At 45.0% G+C, this 19,327-nt stretch overlaps 1 protein-coding gene across 1 annotated transcript; it reads right to left on the reverse strand.

The window, feature by feature from the left end:
* Positions 1–530: 530 nt before the first annotated feature.
* Positions 531–18,220, reverse strand: naglu (N-acetylglucosaminidase, alpha). Its single transcript, XM_066682591.1, has 7 exons — positions 17,789–18,220; positions 14,098–14,245; positions 13,424–13,570; positions 11,697–11,782; positions 10,599–10,855; positions 5,884–6,611; positions 531–4,287 (listed from the first exon to the last, which is right to left on the reverse strand). The coding sequence occupies exons 1-7, from the start codon at positions 18,196–18,198 to the stop codon at positions 3,808–3,810; spliced, it is 2,256 nt and encodes a 751-aa protein (XP_066538688.1). The 5' UTR covers positions 18,199–18,220; the 3' UTR covers positions 531–3,807.
* Between the last annotated feature and the right edge of the window lie 1,107 nt (positions 18,221–19,327).

Genomic DNA, 19,327 nt, shown 5'->3' on the forward strand with positions numbered 1-19,327 from the left:
GTCACACACACACACACACACACACACACACCTGTGGACAGTCACACACACACACACACACACCTGTGGACAGTTTCACACGAACACACACACACCTGTGGACAGTTTCACACACTCACCCAGTCACACACACACACACACACACCTGTGGACAGTTTCACACACACACACACACACCTGTGGACAGTTTCACACTCACACACACACACCTATGGACAGTTTCACACACTCACCCAGTCACACACACACACACACACACACACACACCTGTGGACAGTTTCACACGAACACACACACACCTGTGCATAGTTTCACACACTCACACACACACCCCCAATCACTGACACACTCACTCAGTCACTCACACACACACACCTATGGACAGTTTCACACACTCACACCTGTGGCCAGTTTCACACACTCACCCAGTCACTCACACAATCACACACTCCTCTGAGTGGTGGAGACATGATGGATGCAAGCAGGGAATAAAAGGAATGGATTTTATTTAACGACATACAAAAATAGCATTTAATTGTCAGCAATTTCTTTTCACATTGAAACAGGACTCTTATGATAATCCAGACCTCCGCTCGCTGCCTGAAGCCCTCACCAACAGAGACAGGCACTGGGCTCTCAGGCTGCGTCCAGATACAACACCCCTCGCTCTGAGCTTTTAGTCCTGCGTCGAGGGTTTCTGCTGGTAGTGCCCTTGTGAACATCATCAGCACTTTATCATTTGTCAAAGATTCCTCTGTAAACCTCAGAGCCCTTCCCCGTGTCAAAGTGGAAATGTGTAAACATTGATCTAAAAAGTCGTCTTTATAAAAGTAAAAAAAGACTATTTCAGGATAGAAACATCTCATAAAACACAAACAAAATCTGTGCATCGCTCAAATCCTCGCCTCGAGACGTTAACTCTTAACCTTTAAAGACCTTCTGAACTTGGAAAGGGTGACTTCAAGGCACCTCATGGTTTATATATCAATTATTTCAAGGTGAAACTAATGAAAATAAAGCCACCCCCACTCACAGTGGACTGCATTCAACTGCAGAACCAATATCACACACACACACTGTGCCCCAGCCCCTTGGTCACACATTGTTCATGAAAAGGCATTTGTGGAGGCTAAAGCATCCAGCTGTTATGCATTCATCCACTGTGTCTTTGGGGGACACTTCCCAGGTGTGTGCTCCTGTTGTGTTGCTAACTTGCTAAACAACCTGAATTCAGGTTCCAGTGTATTACGATGATGTGGCTTTACTTTTAATAAACCAATTAAAAACTGGACACCACGAGCTTGGAATGGATGTTTATCGCCTTTAAAAATGTTTGAAGTTTGAAGGAAATTCATGGTGAGTATTCAGTCAGTGTCACTGGAGTCGTTCATTATTTATTATCATTTATTTTCTTTAACAATCTTAACTATAAATCACCCTATAAGAGTTTAGAAACACTGTAAAATATGTCTGTAAATTTTATCATGAAAAACTGTAAAATTGAAAACTTCTGAAATACTTTTATCAGCAAAAACACTAATTTTTACATCTCTTTACTGTAAAAATTACACTTTTACTTTAATTTTACTGTTAAATGCATAAACCATTAGGGGGCGGTACAAGTGTCGAAGGACTGGGAGGGGCTGAGACTCATGGGGGAGCTCCCAGCATGCCTTGCTGCTCCATATTTTCTGTGATTTTCAGATTTTTGTTTTTGTTTTTCTCCGTCTTTGAGACTTTTCAAGACTTTTTTTGAGACTTTTGTGTTGGTCACGACCGTTCACCATCTGCCTGTGTTCCGAGGGCTGAAGGGTGGCGCCCAGATGCTGCACATGTCTTTGCTCCTTTTAGGCGCTGAATATAGGATGCACTTTAACTGTATCTCAGTCTCCATTCACTCATTCCTCACACTATTCACATGTTCATTTTCTGGCAAAACAATGTTTCTTTGTTTTTATGTAAATTCTAGGGGTTATTTACAGTGAATAACTGTTCTTTAACAGAAACGTTCTTTAAACAGTTCTTGAATGTACAATTCACAATTTTCAAAAGTAAAACTGTAATGTCATTTATATTTTACGGTCAAATTCTGCCCACCACAGCTGCCATTTTTTTATTTTTTTTTTACAGTGAAAGGTCCAACGTGAAAAAGTTCCACTTCTCCATTAACTCTAACCTATTTTCTCAGTGTGTTCTGGATGTAAAAAATGTTCCTAAATAAAATGGACCTAAATAAATTCAAACATTTTCCATAAAATTTGAACTTACAAAATATTTACAGTTTTACAAAATACTCTCAATCATTAAAATGTTGGAATGTCGAACACCGAAACACTGCTTTATATTTTTAAGGCTGTTTTAACACCAAACCAACCCTTTAACACACAATCTTCTTCATAACGCAGCTCTGAACATGTTTTACAGCGGACCTCAACATACACCATGAATCTAAACATTTAGAGACACCCTAACGTTAGTGAATCCCGGTAATTTAAGGTGAACTCATCGTGGACACCGATGTTTATTTGTACATACACCTCTGATATAGAGAAAGGGGTGCTCTGAAGAAGCTGCACATGAGCTGAACGTTCCCATGCTTAATGCCTCTTTATGTGATAAATGTAAAAAAAAAAAAAAAAACCATGCTGATTAATTATATGAAGGTGTACATTATGAAGCAGAGGGGGCCACGAACATAACCCTGAGGAACACCATGAGCAAAAACATCCACTGGGGTTCTGTGTTGTTTAACAGTGATATATTCAGTGTTTCTAAGTCATCAGTGAGTAGATTTCACACAGATATTTGCTTGGCCTCTCAGTTTATAAGCTCAGTTGTTAAAAAAGTTACAGCAGAACATGGAAACCAGAGCCCAGTCCCTCCCGACTCTTCCACATGACCCCAGAGGCACCAGCTCTCAGTTCGACCTCACTGTTAATGGAGCGAATGACATGTAATACCCAATGAAATGCAGGTTCATGGGCTACACAGCAAACAGCTATGACTGAGAACAGGAACGATTTCTCAATATGTGCTCACACGAGAGTCAGCTAAACTCATCACAAACCACGTCTTTGGGCCCAGCATCAAACCTCTCCGGTTCACAGAACCACTGCGGAACTTGTTCTGGGTAAAAATTCCTATTCCTGGACATCAAAATGTCCACATTAGCATTTCTGCTGAAAACACATTTCCAGTGCTGCTTTATACCCTTCTAGCCGACATTTGGCATTGATCATAGTGACTTATGCTCACGTGTCTGCTCCAGAGCGTCCCGTTTCATGTCGTATCTTTTTTACTTTTCTATGTAGAGTGTCCACCTTAAAACATCCGTATTCACTAACCATGAGTGTGTCTAATAACAGGATCTACGGTGGATGTATAAAACGGCTCGGTCTGATCAGATAAGGCTGCAGTTTAAGGACATGGCAGTACTGCAACACAGTATCTGAGTTCAGTTCTGTAGCTGAGCTGCCATATATAAAACCCTGATTGGTTTTTATACCCATAGAAAGTGAGCTTTGAAACAGTGCGTCAAAATATGAATCTCTGAAATGGTCCCCTGTCTCATTCGAGGGTCTCTCAGGTGTCATCTTTAATGGAAGGTCAAGGAGCCTCTGAGCGCATGCAGCGTACAAGCACTCACGTTCAAACTCCTTATTTCTGCTGAATCAAAAGAGGCATCACACTGAGAACACTGTATCGACCGAGCTGAATTTTCTAAGACTACCTATGAGCTTGGTTGGCCGCTGATTGTGCGTCTAAAAGGCCACCGCTACTGTTTACACACTGATAAACACAAGAGTCCTACTTCAACCTCTTCATGGCGTGCGGGTAGTACTTGAGAAAGATCCTCTGCGTGATGTCGTAAGTGTCCCCGCTGGGTTTGGACGGGTATTTCCTGTGGTTGTAGATGAAGCCTTTCTCCACCTGGAACACGGCCTGGTTAAAAGTGTCCTGCCTGAAAGGACGGCCTCGGTCAAGGCACTCCACCAGCGTGTTCACAAACAGTCCCCAACGCTGCGAGTAATAGTCCTCCACCAGACCCGCCCACTCCTTGCTGGCGTAGTCCAGGATGTTGCCGTCGGGTCCCCAGAGCGTGATCTGGTTGCGGGCGTTCAGGTCGTACAGCTGCGCCTCCTGCTCGTCCAGGCCCAGAGACCGCGCCTGCTCTAGCCACGCCCCCAAAATAAAGTGGGCGTCGCTGGAAAGGAGGCGGTCCAGCTCAGGCAGCAGGTCGTAGACAAGCACGCCGCCGGCCGTCAGGAGTTCTGGAAGCTTCTGAGCCTGAGAACAGAGTGAATGTGATTAACGAGTTGATAAAGCATTAACTGGAACGACTTCGGCAAAGTGTTCGGAGCGATCTGTTCTCTCCAAGACCTTGTTTGTGGGTCTCATATCGACCAATCAGATATCAAGAAACATTTAGAGCTGATTAATTGTGATATCTAGGCAATGCATCCATCGTCACAGTTTTATAACAATGAATAATTATGTTATAATTATAATAAATGTCAAATCTATTATGTTATCGTTAATATTTATCAGACCATAACATACATGTACAGTATGTGGTGAACTGACAACACTGTCCTCAGTCTCGTGTCCCTCTCGCTCTCTCTAGTGAAGTGACTCCACAGGGTAAACACTCTATTACCGTAATGACTGAATTAGCTGTAGCTGCTGTCTATCAACACAACCGTATATAAATAAATAAATACATTTAAAGACTTTATTTGGAGTAATTTTGGAGCGTTTCTATTGGTTCATTCATCGTGAAGTTTGTGAAGGACAGCTGCTGTGTTCAAACGAGGGAGATACGGTTTTCTTTGGACAGCGACAATGTACACTCTTAAAAATAAAGGTGCTACAAAAGGTTCTTTGAGTGTTAGCCACAGAAGAACCACTTTTGGTTCCATAAAGAACCATTAATGATTCAATGTTTAAATTGTTAAGGAACCTTAAAACAAGAGATGGAATTTTAAAAGGTACACATGCATTTCTTAAACAAAAACGGTTCTTTATGGAACCAAAAGTGGTTCTTCTATGGCATCGCTCAAAGAACATTTTGTAGCACCTTTATTTTTAAGAGTGTATATATTTGGATATTCCGGAGAGAACAGTCACATTGTCCAGGTCCAGACTGAGGTCCAACATTTGATGGAATATCATACTTAATTGTATTTAATTCTATGAAAAGAATTACATATTTATATTTTGTCGATGAATAAAGTTGTGGGTAAATTTGAAAAACACAGCAGCTCTGGATCTTCACGTAACTTCACGTTGCATTGATGCAGACTGGTCACTAGTCGGACGGACATTGTTTATGTTGAACAGAAGAAGCACAGAAACATGAACTCCTCTCCTCCACAGAGAGACGCAGACAGCAGCAAATTCATGGCGAGAGGTTTCCTCAAACAGGACATCAGGGATGAAAACTAATTTTGAGCAAAGGAAAAATTCGGACGTCTCCGAAAGAAAAAAACCTCACAACGTGAAGCAAGACCACACGGGAAAAGTGTGTCACTTTGTATTTGTTTCCTTCCTAGCACCTCATGTAAACTACGATCCAAACAACGAGCTACTCCCTTCATAGTGTTCAAAAATGATAAATAATTCTACTACACCACTGCATTGTGTACTGCATCGTGTAGAGGAAGATGTTTGAGATTCAGCCCCTAGTGGTGTGGCGGTGTAATGCAGAGCAACGCAGACACCAACACAGAAGCTCACAACGGCTCTGCATCCAGTCAACACAGTATAAATCTGCCTTAACACAGTGTTTTTATTTCTGATCGACTACATCTGGTGAGAGGGAGATATTATTAAAAATATTATTGATTTTATGGAGAAAAATATTTAATAAAGTTTGCATTTTACCTGGAAAGCTTCCCTTATTTCCTGGTAAAACTCCGTAGTAAGAAGCTGAAGAGCTTGCCGCGTCACATCCACCAGATCGTATCGGAAGGTTTCCACAGACACCAGTGAAGGTGCAGCCTCAAACAGCAGCTTCCACGCCTCATAAACATCAGCCGGGTCGTACCATACATCCGTCTGCATCTTTAGAGACGGCCGGTGCACCAGCGGACTTCTGTTGTGGTTCTTGTACCCGGGGACGGTGCAGTTGTACGCGCTCCGGAAGAGGAGGCGCCAGGCGACTGTCAGAGTCTCATCCATGCTGCCATAGCGCCGGGACGCATAAAGCGACACCCATTTGACCAAGTTGACTGGTTCCTTTCTCCAGGCGAGCTCTGACATCAGTTCATAAATCACAGGGTTCTGCTCGATGCCCTCAGGGGCCATGCCCAGCCCCACCAGCGTTGAGTTTGGGAAGCGGAGGGCCTCAAAGGGGCCAGAGTTGATTTTCTCCACCGCTCCGAACAGGCCACTGTTTCCTCCAAAGTTGTGCAGCATGCACCAGATGAAAGGCTGGCCATAGAAAGACTGAGTGAATGAGTACGCTGGCATGGACTCTGCAAACAGGTCCAGCACAATCATACGGCCCAGGGGGACACCAGTGAGCAGGGCCTTCACCTGAGGTGGCTTCCAGAACTCAGGGTCACTGACAAAGAGCCAGGCCTGCATCAGCCAAACTGCCTTCGGGTCCACTGCCAGAAATAGAAAGAGAGAGGGGGAGAGAGAGAAAAAAAAGAGAGAGAGAAAGAGAGAAAGAAAGAAAGAAAGAGAGAGAGAGAGAAAGAGAGAAAAAAAGAGAGAGAGAGAGAAAGAGAGAAAAAAAGAGAGAGAGAAAGAAAGAGAGAGAGAGAAAAAGAGAGAAAGAAATGGCGAAAGAAAGAGAGAGAGATAGAAAGAGAGAAAAAGAGAGAAAGAAAGAGAGAAAAAAAGAGAAAGAAAGAGAGAGAGAAAGAAAGAAAGAGAAAGAGAGAGAGAAAAAGAGAGAAAGAAAGAGAGAGAGATCAATTAAACTCAAATGCCAGGGTGCATAAGTATCTTCATAGAAATTATTTAGAATTCATTTTAAAGCTCCAATTTGGTGATAAAATTTGGCAACAGTCAAAAACTGAAGCACTGATTATCAATTACATTGAAGGCATATGGTGAGACAACAGAAAAAACTGGTAAGATCATGTCACAAATGCAGGTGAATGCTGTGTTAGGTGCCTTCCCTTATGGCACGACCTTCCGAAAAAGCCCACCAACCCACACACTGTGAAACAAGACCCCCACCGTCCGTTTTCTGTGCGCTGCCTAAGACAGAAAACACGAGATCAAACGAGCCGTTCTGAGCCTGCTCCGCTTCTGACGTCAAATGCAGAGATTTTACAATGGCCCCGCCCCCTCATCTGAGTCTGTCCAATCACAGCGCTGGACCCACGATTGTGAGAGCGCAATGATGGAGTTAAACACAGCGAAACAGACACAACGAGCGCGGAGAAATAAGAGCACTGAGTAAAAACGGAGAAGAAACAGAACAGAGTGAAAACGGCTAAAAACCAGAGCTTCTGCTCCTCGCTCCTCACTGCTGTGCGCTCGGGGTCGGGGTGAACAGCGAGCGGCTCATTATCATTTAAAGGAACAGGCGCATGATTCTGAACAGGGCTGTTGACTCATGGAAACGAGGGTGCCTCATATTTAGGTAAATAATCTCAGGCCTTAGGATCATAGGCCTAAATATTATTCTGCCAAAAGAATATTTATAGCAGCATTCAGTTAAACTTAAATTTCCCCAGTAAAAACTTGTAAAAATGAGCCATTTCATATCATTTCAAGTAGTAGCTCTTACAATTTAGCTTCAATAGCAACTGCGATATATAAAAGAACCATGTTGTTCAGCCCTTTCACTGAACAAAGAGAATCCATTATGGCTGATGTATGCGAGCACCAGCGGGGTGCAGGGGTGCAAGCGTTTGAATGACACCTCGGATGAGAAACAGACCGTCTGGGGTTGAGGAACCCCGACTGTGTCCCAGAACTGCAGGCGGGTCAGTTCTGGGTTATGAAACTAGAGCAATTACAGCCAGACGCACCATGGACAGAACAGAGCACTGGGACATTAATTGAGGCCGCCATCTACATGCCACACTGACACCGAGCTCTTGTGTACTCTTCGCATCAAAGCCTTTAACTTTAGACGCTTCTTCAAAAACAAGCTCTTGTTCCAGTGAAGGGAACAAAATAGTAACTAGGGACACACTGTTTAGCAGCAAGTCGAATTATTACAACTCCAGTCACAGAAAAGTTGGGACACATTTAAACTGAAGTAAAAACAGGAATCTCTGATGTGTTCATCCCCTTGGAGTTTGTTTAAACATAAGGACAAATGATAAGACTTCCAAAGCTGTCCCTGAAAAATTCAGTTTATTTTGTAAATGTAAACACCTGTAGAATCCAATGCCTACAATACGCTCTAAAGTTGGGACAGAAGCGAGTTTCCCGCTGAGCTCCGTCACCTTGTCCTTATGGACACTGTTTAAGCTTTTGAGAACTGAGGAAACTAATCACTGCAGACTTACAAGTGGAGTTTTTGCCTGTTTTCACTTGATACAAGACTTCAGCTGCTCAAAAGTCTCTGGTCACGTTCGTTTGATTCTCCTCTTCATGATTACAATAGGAGACATAGAGAGAGAGGAGACAGCAAGGCAGTCAAGCGTGGGCATTCTGTGTGTACGAAGCTACGCTGTTATAGCATGGTGCCTAACGATGTCTTGCAGTGTCCTGTTGAAACAACCATGGACCTCCCAGAAAATGACGTCATCTAGATGGCAGCATACGTCTCTCCAAAATCCCAATATATGCCTCCACATCTACATTACCTTCACAGCAGTCACCACCAATCTCCACACAAACCATGAAAGATGTTGACTTGTGTATGTAATCACAGATAATCTGGAGGGTAGGGTTGGGTGGTATAACTTAGTACCAATGTAGGCCAAAGAGTTAATTCATGTGCATTTAAAAGAGCCACGGGGGGGGGGGGGGGGGGCGAAAAAAGAAGCTGAAAACAGACAAAATACTCAGCCTTCTGGACTTTTTGCTCACAGCTATGCGGCTTAATCTGTAAATGTGTGTGATTTGAGCCTCGGTTCGCTGTGGTGTGTTCCGTCTTATTTCACTTGGTTTTGAAGGTTTCTGTTCCCCCAGCACCAGTCTCTGAAATCTCTCTCTCAGAATCAGGTTTTTAATAGTCAACACGTGTCGGTGTGCACTGCTGGGCTGTGCTGAGCTGAACTGCACAGCGCCGAAAACCCTTCACTCGACCCACACTCACAGATATGAGGCTCACACAGCCCAACAGTGCACACCCCACTCCCAAGTAGTACCATATATTGTGATATTATTTTGAGACGGTATATAAATTATGAATAATGCCCAACACTACCGACAAGTCCCCAGTTTTTCATGAAAACAAGCTGATACCTGTGATCACAGCACATTTCCACTGTCTATACAAACATCTGCAATGACGCTGCATAGAAATCTTGTAGGTTTTCGTACTGTTTTTTAAGTAGCACACAAACTTTCTTTTGAACCTAATAGTAAACAATGTTTGAAGAGTGAACCGGAAGCAGAAGTCCTTATATGTACATGGGGAATAAGGTACCCTTTGGTTGTAATGGGATCCAACCTATGGAGTGTGTGAAGAAGGTGGGGTAATATTCTTATCACGTCTGAATACTGTTTAAAAAAATGAGAGCTTCACAAAAGCTTTTTTGTACATCTTCCTAGACCTACCCAGGTTAATGTGTCTATACCTTAACCTGCTTCATGAATGCTTTTTGGTATCTCTTTTCAGACGTACCCGGGTTGATGTGATTATACTTTAACTTGTTTAAATAAAGTATGGAGCCTGTTCTCTTTTAAACCTGAAACCTGTGTCTGTGAAATTTTTAGCTATAGATTTTTTTTATACAGTAACTGTGATTTTTAATAAGGCATATACAAAGCCTGACAATAGCAACTCTTTTGTCTTTTCTCTCTTATTACAGATCAGTGGAGCATCACAATGTTCCTTTAAAAGAGACATCGTTGATTAAAATAGCTGTTCTGCTGAACTTCAAGTAGCGCCGCATTGAAACGCTTTGGTGTGAATAATAAAATTAGCCTACAGACAGAATTTGTTTGTTATTTAACAGAGAAATACATTATGGCCATAAGAGAACACAAGCAAGCATCTTAAACAATCTGCTTAAATATATACAGTGAAAAACACATTGACTGAAACCAGCCAAACAGAGTAGAATAGCTCACAGAGGGTAAAGAGTGTAAAGAAATAATGCTAAAATGAAAGAAGTCTATTGTTAGCACTGACGCTAATAATAGAGCTAGCCTTGTTACTTAATTTGTTGATGGCTACCCATACACAGTTTACATATCATAACCATCAGCAAGTTAAGTTACAAGGCTAGCTCTGTTATTAGCTTCAATGCTAACAATAGACCTCTTTCATTTTAGCACTATTCCTTTACTCCCTTTACCCTCTGTGAGCTATTCCGCACCGTATATAGCCATATTCCGCACAGTATAAGCCATAACAGTGTATTTATCAGTATCGAGCTTAGAAATGTCACATCTATAGATCCCTAACATCGACCACATCCCAAACACTGCCCGCACACTGAGGAGGCGTGGTTTACCTGAGGTCATAGAGGTGAAGACTGCACGGCTAACAGAGGCAAGATAAGTGGGGTCAGATGAGGCGGGGTTCATCTCATTAAAGGTATCAGTGTTGTAGATGTGGTCCGTCCCAAACTCCCTGATGACCTGGGACAGGAAGAGAGAGCCAATTCTCTGGAAGAGCGGGTCACGTGGGTCCAGGACATAGGCGCAGGAATAGCTGCAGTTAAAATGGCTCCAGGGCCCCAGCTTGGTCACATTCGCTTGAGGAAACAGGCTAAAGACAACATCACATTGCTTAAGTCTCACACACAGGATACTGCAACTGTTATTATTGTTATTGATTATTGATTCACATGCCTATAAATGGTATATGACCAGGTTCTTAACCCGGAGGTCGTGACCTGTTGTGGGTCTTGACATGACCACAGTGGGGTCACTGTATTGGTTCAATAGATAATGTCCAGCAGCAAAAAAACAGAATTCTGCAGGGGGCGCTACTGATTCCTACTGCTGCACTCGCTCTGTGCTCCATTAACAAAGAAGGGTTTGTGTGGATCAATCTGTATCGGCTGCATTTTAGAAAGTGCTGGATGTTACAGGAGAAGTCAGTGGGCGGTTCTAAAATTAGGGGCTTGGGTCTGATTGGCTGAAGATGTTTCTCTTCTGCAGATTCTCTCCTGACCCCAGGGCCTGTGTAGATTTGTCTCCTCAGATTCTGCTGCCCCATTTCTGCTGTTTCAGAATCATTCTGACTGACCACTTTTTTATGGTCTTCCAGGGGATTTCTGCCTCTTGCAACTTTTGTGTTGCAGCCCCCAGTAAAACCAGTGTCCAGTACCAGTTTCTGACCAGTGCACCCCTGTCACTGCTGCTGTAGACCCTCAACAGCAGATCCCCCTTATAGGGTCTTATCAAAAAGTCTCAAAATGTTTTTCACACCCCAAAAAAATGGCATCGCACTGTGGAAAAGGTTGAGAAACCCTGCTACATATTATTAAAAAACAGTAGAAAATTACAACATACAACACAGACAGAGTGAATTTAATGGAAAGCACAGATTTACTCATTAGAATTCTTTTGGATTTTAATGAAAGCAGTGAAAGTCGTGATGTTACCGAGTGATTCCTTGAGGAACAATCCCTGAGAACGCTGGCAGCACAGGAATCATCCCAAAAGCTCTCATGCGCTCCAAGATCCTGAACTGGAGGAAAGGGAGGCGGTTAATAAGACAATAATGTGCAGGATGACTGTGGTCAACAAATGCTTCAGTCAGAAATGGGCTACAACGAGCCGTTCTGAGTTTGTGCTGCTCCTAGCGTAGAGTGCAGACATTTGAGAATTATACCACCTCCTTAGACAGAGTTAAACCATGTGAATCAGGCACAACCACAGCTGAGAAATAAGGCCAAAACAAGAACGGAGAGGGAACGCGTGTGAACTCTGTGTGCAAGATCTGGGCATGAGACCTTAGTGAGCTCTGTGAGCTGTGGGTGAGTTCTGTGTGAGCTGTGTGTATGAGCAGCAGTGTTTATACCTCAGGGAACAGAAAAGTAATGATACTGTACTACAAATGTCTGTCTGTAAAAATAGGGGTTGGGTGGTGTAAGGGTAATTATGACTCCCTCTGATGTAATGATGACAGCACAACAGTTCTTAACTGCACTGATTAGGGTTTATTCTTAAACGTGAGAACTGTAATATAACATTGCAGATGAGTTTAATCCTTAGCTTTACACATAAACTTATAGCTAAATGCATGCTAGCAACATTAGCAATATTTCAACTTCACTTAATCACAAACCTCATTGGCTGCATAAAATAACAAAGGGAGAATATGGCTTCATTTGGAGCGTTCCTTGACACGTGAAAACACTTTAAACACATTTTTAACCTTGAAAACTACATAAAACAAACATTCTGCTACTTGTGTTATCCGTGCATATAATGTGTCCCACCCGGAAACCCTTCCCGACATATAGTTCCGCCTTAGTTCTGAATGTACTTAACGGGGTAGAAACCAAAAAATAAAATAAAATATGAACTGTCCATTGCCCTGTGAGGGACTGGCGCCCCCTCCAGGGTGTATTCCAGCCTTGCGCCCAATGATTCCAGGTAGGCTCTGGACCCACCGCGACCCTGAACTGGATAAGGGTTACAGATAATGAATGAATGAATGAATGAACTCTCCATGTAGGCAGTGCGGATGGTGTTTATGACGTGTGTGAAATTTCTGTACTGTTTCTTTAAATACACAGCCAAAACTTTCATCCATATGCATTTAAGCGACCCACAGGTAGGGGGCGCTGTGGGAACTCACTGACTTCTGTCACAATCTGAATACGGGTGGTGGGAAAAACACAAGCCCAGTCGCCCACCACAGTATGAGTTTAGCGCTGAGTTTGGATTAAAAAAAGAGAAAAATGAAGCTGAAATATTCAGAAGACACTTTACTCAACCTTGCGCTCACAGCTATGAGGCTTTTTTTTTTTTTTTTTTTTAAACGTGTGTGATTGGAGCCTCAGTTTCGCTGGAAAATCATCTGCTGTGGTGTGTGCTAAACCACAAGTGCCTGTCACCCGTCACTGAAATTCACTCTTCAACGTGTCAACACTTGTGCATGGTCGGGTTGTGCTGAGCTAAACTGCACAGCGCCGAAAACCCTTCACTCGAATTTGTGCTCAAAGATTTAAGGCTCAGTGCAGCCCAACAGTGCACTCACCCTCACACCCACCCCCTCCACACAGTAATACCGTACATCATGATACACTTTAGATGTTTCACTATGTAAAAATGCTCCTAACATGCCTGCGAAATCACAGCACTATGAACACAGAGATCATACCTGCAGAGAGAGCTGCGTGATGTGCCAGGACTGGGGCAGTGGCCCACCCCACTCGAACAAATTCCCCATCCGGTTCCAGGCCAGGAAAGCAGGACCCGTGAAGAAGTGATTGATCTCTGTCTGATTTAGACCCAGAGACGTGTAGACCTACGTCAGAAATTAAATGGAGAGGGAGAGAAAAAAGGAAAACAGAAAAGTTTAACAGTGCATTTTTAATTACTGCGAATCACTTTAATATACAGATCAGCCACAGGATTAAAGCCACTGACTGATGAGGTGAGCAACACGGGTCTGGTTACATAGCCCCCTGTCGGGAGTGGAGTGGGAGGGTGTATCAGGCTGAAAATTAAAGGTCAGTTAAAGGTTAAAGGTCAGAGGTGGTCAGCCTAAGGGTCTGAGACACTTTGACTAGGGCGTCACTGTGATGGTCATGAAGATCTGCTCAGAGCAATATGCAAAATTGCAGGGTTCCCTTGTCTTCAGCAGGGGGCGCTGTAATCAGATCATCAGTGTTATTCACTTCAAATGTCAGTAGTTTTAACCATGTGGCTGATCTGTCAGTCAACTGCAGTCAAAACCTTAAGAGCTGATTAATGCAGATTTCTGCAAACACTTCATTTCCAAAACCTTTGAATTATCCTTTGATGATTAACGTGATGTAGGAGGAGCCTCACCTCTTCCCATAAAGCCTCCTGCCCTGTGAATGCCAGGGGCAAATTGATGCCGTTCAGGGCCATCCAGTCTATCTCCCTCTGCCATCGCGGCCAGTCCCACCACACGGTGGAGTAGCTCTGAGTGCATACGTTTTGGTAGTACCTGAACCTACAGAGACACACACACACACACACACACACACACACACACACACACACACAGGAAAACACAAGGACAAATAAACCATGTAACAACTGCTGAGCAGCCATATAGTCATATTCAACATCAAGAAGTCATGTTCTGATCCCTGGAAATCAGACCACAACTAGCCTCAGGCTCTCTGGGTGTGTAGCATGATGCTAGACAACACAGACGTCCATTAGCCAACAAAAAAGACAATCTGGAAAGTTAGTGTTCTCCTCCAAGCGCATTCGACCTGGAGGTTGTGGGTTCGAGTCCCCCTCCGGGTGACTGTCTGTGATTAGTGTGGTGTGTTCTCCCTGTGTCTGCGTGGGTTTACTCCGGGTGACTGTCTGTGAGGAGTGTGGTGTGTTCTCTCTGTGTCTGCGTGGGTTTACTCCGGGTGACTGTCTGTGAGGAGTGTGGTGTGTTCTCCCTGTGTCTGCGTGGGTTTCCTCCGGGTGACTGTCTGTGAGGAGTGTGGTGTGTTCTCCCTGTGTCTGTGTGGGTTTACTCCGGGTGACTGTCTGTGAGGAGTGTGGTGTGTTCTCCCTGTGTCTGTGTGGGTTTACTCCGGGTGACTGTCTGTGAGGAGTGTGGTGTGTTCTCCCTGTGTCTGTGTGGGTTTACTCCGGGTGCTCTGGTTTCCTCCCACGCTCCAAGAACACACGTTGGTAGGTGGACTGGAGACTCAAAAGTGTCCGTAGGTGCGAGTGAATGTGTGAGTGTTGCCCTGTGAAGGACTAGCGCCCCCTCCAGGGTGTGTTCCGGCCTTGCCCCAAGTGATTCTGGATAGGCTCCGGACCCACCGCCGCCCTGAACTGGATAAGGGTCACAGACAATGAATGAATGAATGATTTATAAATAAGTACATATTGAATAAAATTGACATTTATTAATTACAATGTTTAAAGAGGTGAATTAATAAATAAATATGTTCATTAGGGTGGCGCAGCAGGTAGTGTCGCAGTCACACAGCTCCAGGGGCCTGGAGGTTGTGGGTTCGATTCCCGCTCCGGGTGACTGTCTGTGAGGAGTTGGTGTGTTCTCCCCGTGTCCGCGTGGGTTTCCTCCGGGTGCTCCGGTTTCCTCCCACAGTCCAAAAACACACGTTGCAGGTGGATTGGCGACTCGAAAGTGTCCGTAGGTGTGAGTGTGTGAGTGAATGTGTGTGTGTCTGTGTTGCCCTGTGAAGGACTGGCGTCCCCTCCAGGGTGTATTCCCGCCTTGCGCCCAATGATTCCAGGTAGGCTCTGGACCCCCCGCGACCCTAAAAAAATTGGATAAGCGGTTACAGATAATGGATGGATGGAATATGTTCATTAATCAACGGTGGCACACCAATGACCGCCGTGTTTGAGAGCTGTTATGGAAATAAACACTGCAGTGAATATGCAGCTGGCGTTCTCGCCCTCAACACTCATTTCACCACTGCACTTTAGTCCATAGGTTAAGGTCATGTTCTGATTGTTTGTGTGTAATTCCCAGGCTCACCGCATGTGTGTTTATTGGTGGGGGGGATGTGATATTACGCATGATTGCCCATGTAAATCTAATGAGACAAAAACACACAATAAGAAGACTTAAAAAGCTCTGTCCGACACTGAAGTGTCGACACTGCGATCCCAGCAAACAATAGCAAAGCGGGACAACAACAATGCTCCATTTTTCATGGGCCTAAGAGCCACACAGCGCACCGTAGAGACTGCCGCACACTGACCAGTTTAAAAATGTAAAGAACAAACAAACACAGAAGGTCTAACAGGACCCGACTGAACAAACTAACTGCTGGCCAAGATAAAAACCCTTAGATTCAGCTTCAGCCTAAAGAGAGAACGGAGCATTTCCACAGTGCGAAACAACCAGAGCTGCTGTGGCTGATGAAGGGTCATCCATCACTCAAAAGCTCTTCTAGTATTTTATTCACAAATCCAGAGAAGAATTGGTAGAAGATTAGCATTGTATAAACTGCAATAAAAAACAAGAATTTGTCCTGTGTAAACATGCACTCATTTGGGTGGGTTTCCTCCGGGTGCTCCGGTTTCCTCCCACGCTCCAAAAACACACGTTGGTAGGTGGATTGGAGACTCAAAAGTGTCTGTAGGTGTGAGTGTGTGAGCGAATGTGTGACGCACCGTGAAGGACTGGCGCCCCTTCCAAGGTGTGTTCCCACCTTGTGCTCAGTGATTCCGGGTAGGCTCTGGACCCACCGCAGCAGCCCTGAAGTGGATAAGGGCTACAGACATTGATATGACACACGTTTGACGCATGCAACATGCTCCAAAATTGTTAGGACAGAAGTGAAATAAAAGTGAAAACTTTATAGAATATTCAGCTATTTAAAATTGTCCAAAATAAATAGGTGGTGACTTGTGAAGGTACCTTTAATGTATAGTGTATATTGGGATTTTTAAAGAGACATATTCTGCCATCGAGATGACGTCTTTTTTCTGAAAAGTTTGTGGTTATTTCAGCAAGAAAACCAGGCCTCACTGGGCAGGTGCTACAACAGCGTGAGGAGTGACTGACGTCTACTTGCTAGCGATGCACGACATATCTTCGACCGATATATTATTTGACAATAGTTATTGTTATTGATCCGATATTACCTCCCACGACCACAGTACAGGAGCCCTTCTTATATAAAACACACTCAGCATTTATTACTTAACGATTAAACACATTCACACAAACACACTCTGTCCCTCACTCACTCTCCACACTATATGCTGCTGCACTAATTAGCGTCCCTCTTGGGGCAGAGGACGGCTTCCCGCTGCTGTGGGAGAAATAAGAGCATAGAATTAATTAAAACCATGAAAATGAGAACGAAGAAGAAAGAGAAGTGAGCGAAAACGGCTAAAAACCAGAGCTTCTGCTCCTCGCTCCTCACTGCTGTGCGCTCGGGGTCGGGGTGAACAGCGAGCGGCTCATTATCATTTAAAGGAACAGGTGCTGAAAGCGGGCGTTCTGAACAGGGCTGCCTTGTCGAAAAGGGGGAGAATATGTTGCTTTTTATGCCTCATAGAAGTGGATCAGACACAGCAGTGCTGCTGGAGTTTTTAAACCCTGTGTCCACTCTCTGTCCACTCTGTGAGACGCTCCTCCCTCGTTGGTCCACCTTGTAGATGTAGAGTCAGAGACAGTAGCTCATCTGTCGCTGCACAGTGTGTGTCGCTCGTCCTCTAGTCCTTCATCAGTGACACAGGACGCTGTCGGCTGGATGTTTTTGGTCGGTGGACTGTTCTCGGTCCAGACACTGAGGGGGTTAAAAACTCCAGCAGCACTGCTGTGTCTGATCCACTCTACACCAGCACAACACACACTAACACACCACCACCACGTCAGTGTCACTGCAGCGCTGAGAATGATCCACCACCACATCACACCTGCTCTGTGGGGGTCCTGAGCGCTGAGGAACAGGGGGAGAGGGGGGTAACTAAGTATGCAGAGCCACAGATGGACCTGAGAGAGTGAACAGTGAGTGTAAAAACAAACCCCTATCGAACTGTCCCTCGCGCTGCAGTTTACCTGTGCTGACTCTGGATCCGGAGCACACCTGTGAGGGTGGGCAGAGGGGTGGGCAGCTGCAGCTGGTCTCCGGACCAGGACACATGGCAGTTACAGAAGTATTTCAGATAGTTGTAGATGCCGGTGGCCGCCGCCACGCCGCTGCTGCCCACCACCACCACCTTGTTGTTCCTCGTGGACCGCAGCTCGCACACGTCCAGTCCCTCGGGGCCGGACACGCTCGCGTTGACGGACACGATGAAGTCCCGGGCTCGCTCACCCAGGAGCCGGCGGAGCAGGTCGGCCACGGCCCGCCGCTGGGTGTCCGCTCCGGCTCGGGCTCTCATCTGCTCCAGCGCGCCCTCCGCCACCACGACCACCAGCAACACGAGCGCGACACTCAGCCACCGCGGCCTCCTGTTTACCTCCATCGCTTCCTACAAACCCCGACAACACGGACGCGTCCCAACCCTCCCACCCCGCAACCTCCAGGACCTGGGAAGGACTTCCACCAATCAGAAACGACTTGGGGGGACTTCCCACCAATCAGACACCAGTAGGTGAGGGTATTGTCCAATCAGATCACTTTAAAGAGAAAACACGGTGGCTTTCGTCACATGATTCAAAAGTCCGTTGAAGAAGAGAAAGTTTCTACAACTGTCTTTAAAGGGGCAGGAGCCGAGATTCAAGCCGCGACCTCTAGCGGTTAAAGAGGTGAACTACAACAACACAGACACGCTCTGCACACTGGTGTGTGGTACTATTAGATGTGTACAAATACGTTTTAAAGTGTATATTTGTGTAACATATTACTGTTATTTAACATTCTACCATTCTCCCGCTTTTGTGTCATTTTATGGTGGTTGTTTTGTTGCATTAAAAATCAACCTAAAAATGAAGCCGTGTGAAAATCGGATTTTTCTTCAGAAATCGGGAGTCGTGGGAGTGAAGGGACAGTGTGACGGAACCAAACCCCCAGCTGCTCCCAGGGCACCAAGGTGGCTGCTCACTGCCCCTAGTGCACTGGTGTGTATTTGTGGCCATGGATTGGTTAAATGTGGAGGCACAGTTTGTACACAGTTCAATGCATGAAAAATGAATACCTCATAATTAAGGATGATTTTAATTGGATGAATGAAGGTGGCATGATGTGTTCTTTGTTGTAACAGTGCTTCTTGGTAATAAATCTTACACCGTTGGAGCCTGTTCATTTCCCTTTTAAATGGCGCCACATTTGTAAGGAACGTGTTTGTGGGAGGAGCAGTGGAGCTGAGTGTGGAGTACGTGGAAGAACCACACACAGCCACAACAGCCTCCACCTCCTCCTCACGCTGGTCACCAGCCTGGTCTCACACCGCTGTGGGATGGCATCCCTTTCTTCAACCAGTTTATCTATAAAATATTAGGTCCAGAGCAGAACTGTTGGAATTTGGGCGGCACGGTGGCTTAGTGGTGAGCACGTTCGCCTCCCAGCGCTGGGATCTTGGGTTCAAGTCCCATCTGGGTGGAGTTTCCATGTTCTCCTCGTGTCTGCGTGGGTTTCCTCTGGGGTCTCCGGTT

Source organism: Hoplias malabaricus, chromosome 10 (assembly GCF_029633855.1).
Source record: "Hoplias malabaricus isolate fHopMal1 chromosome 10, fHopMal1.hap1, whole genome shotgun sequence".
Lineage (NCBI taxonomy): Eukaryota > Metazoa > Chordata > Actinopteri > Characiformes > Erythrinidae > Hoplias > Hoplias malabaricus.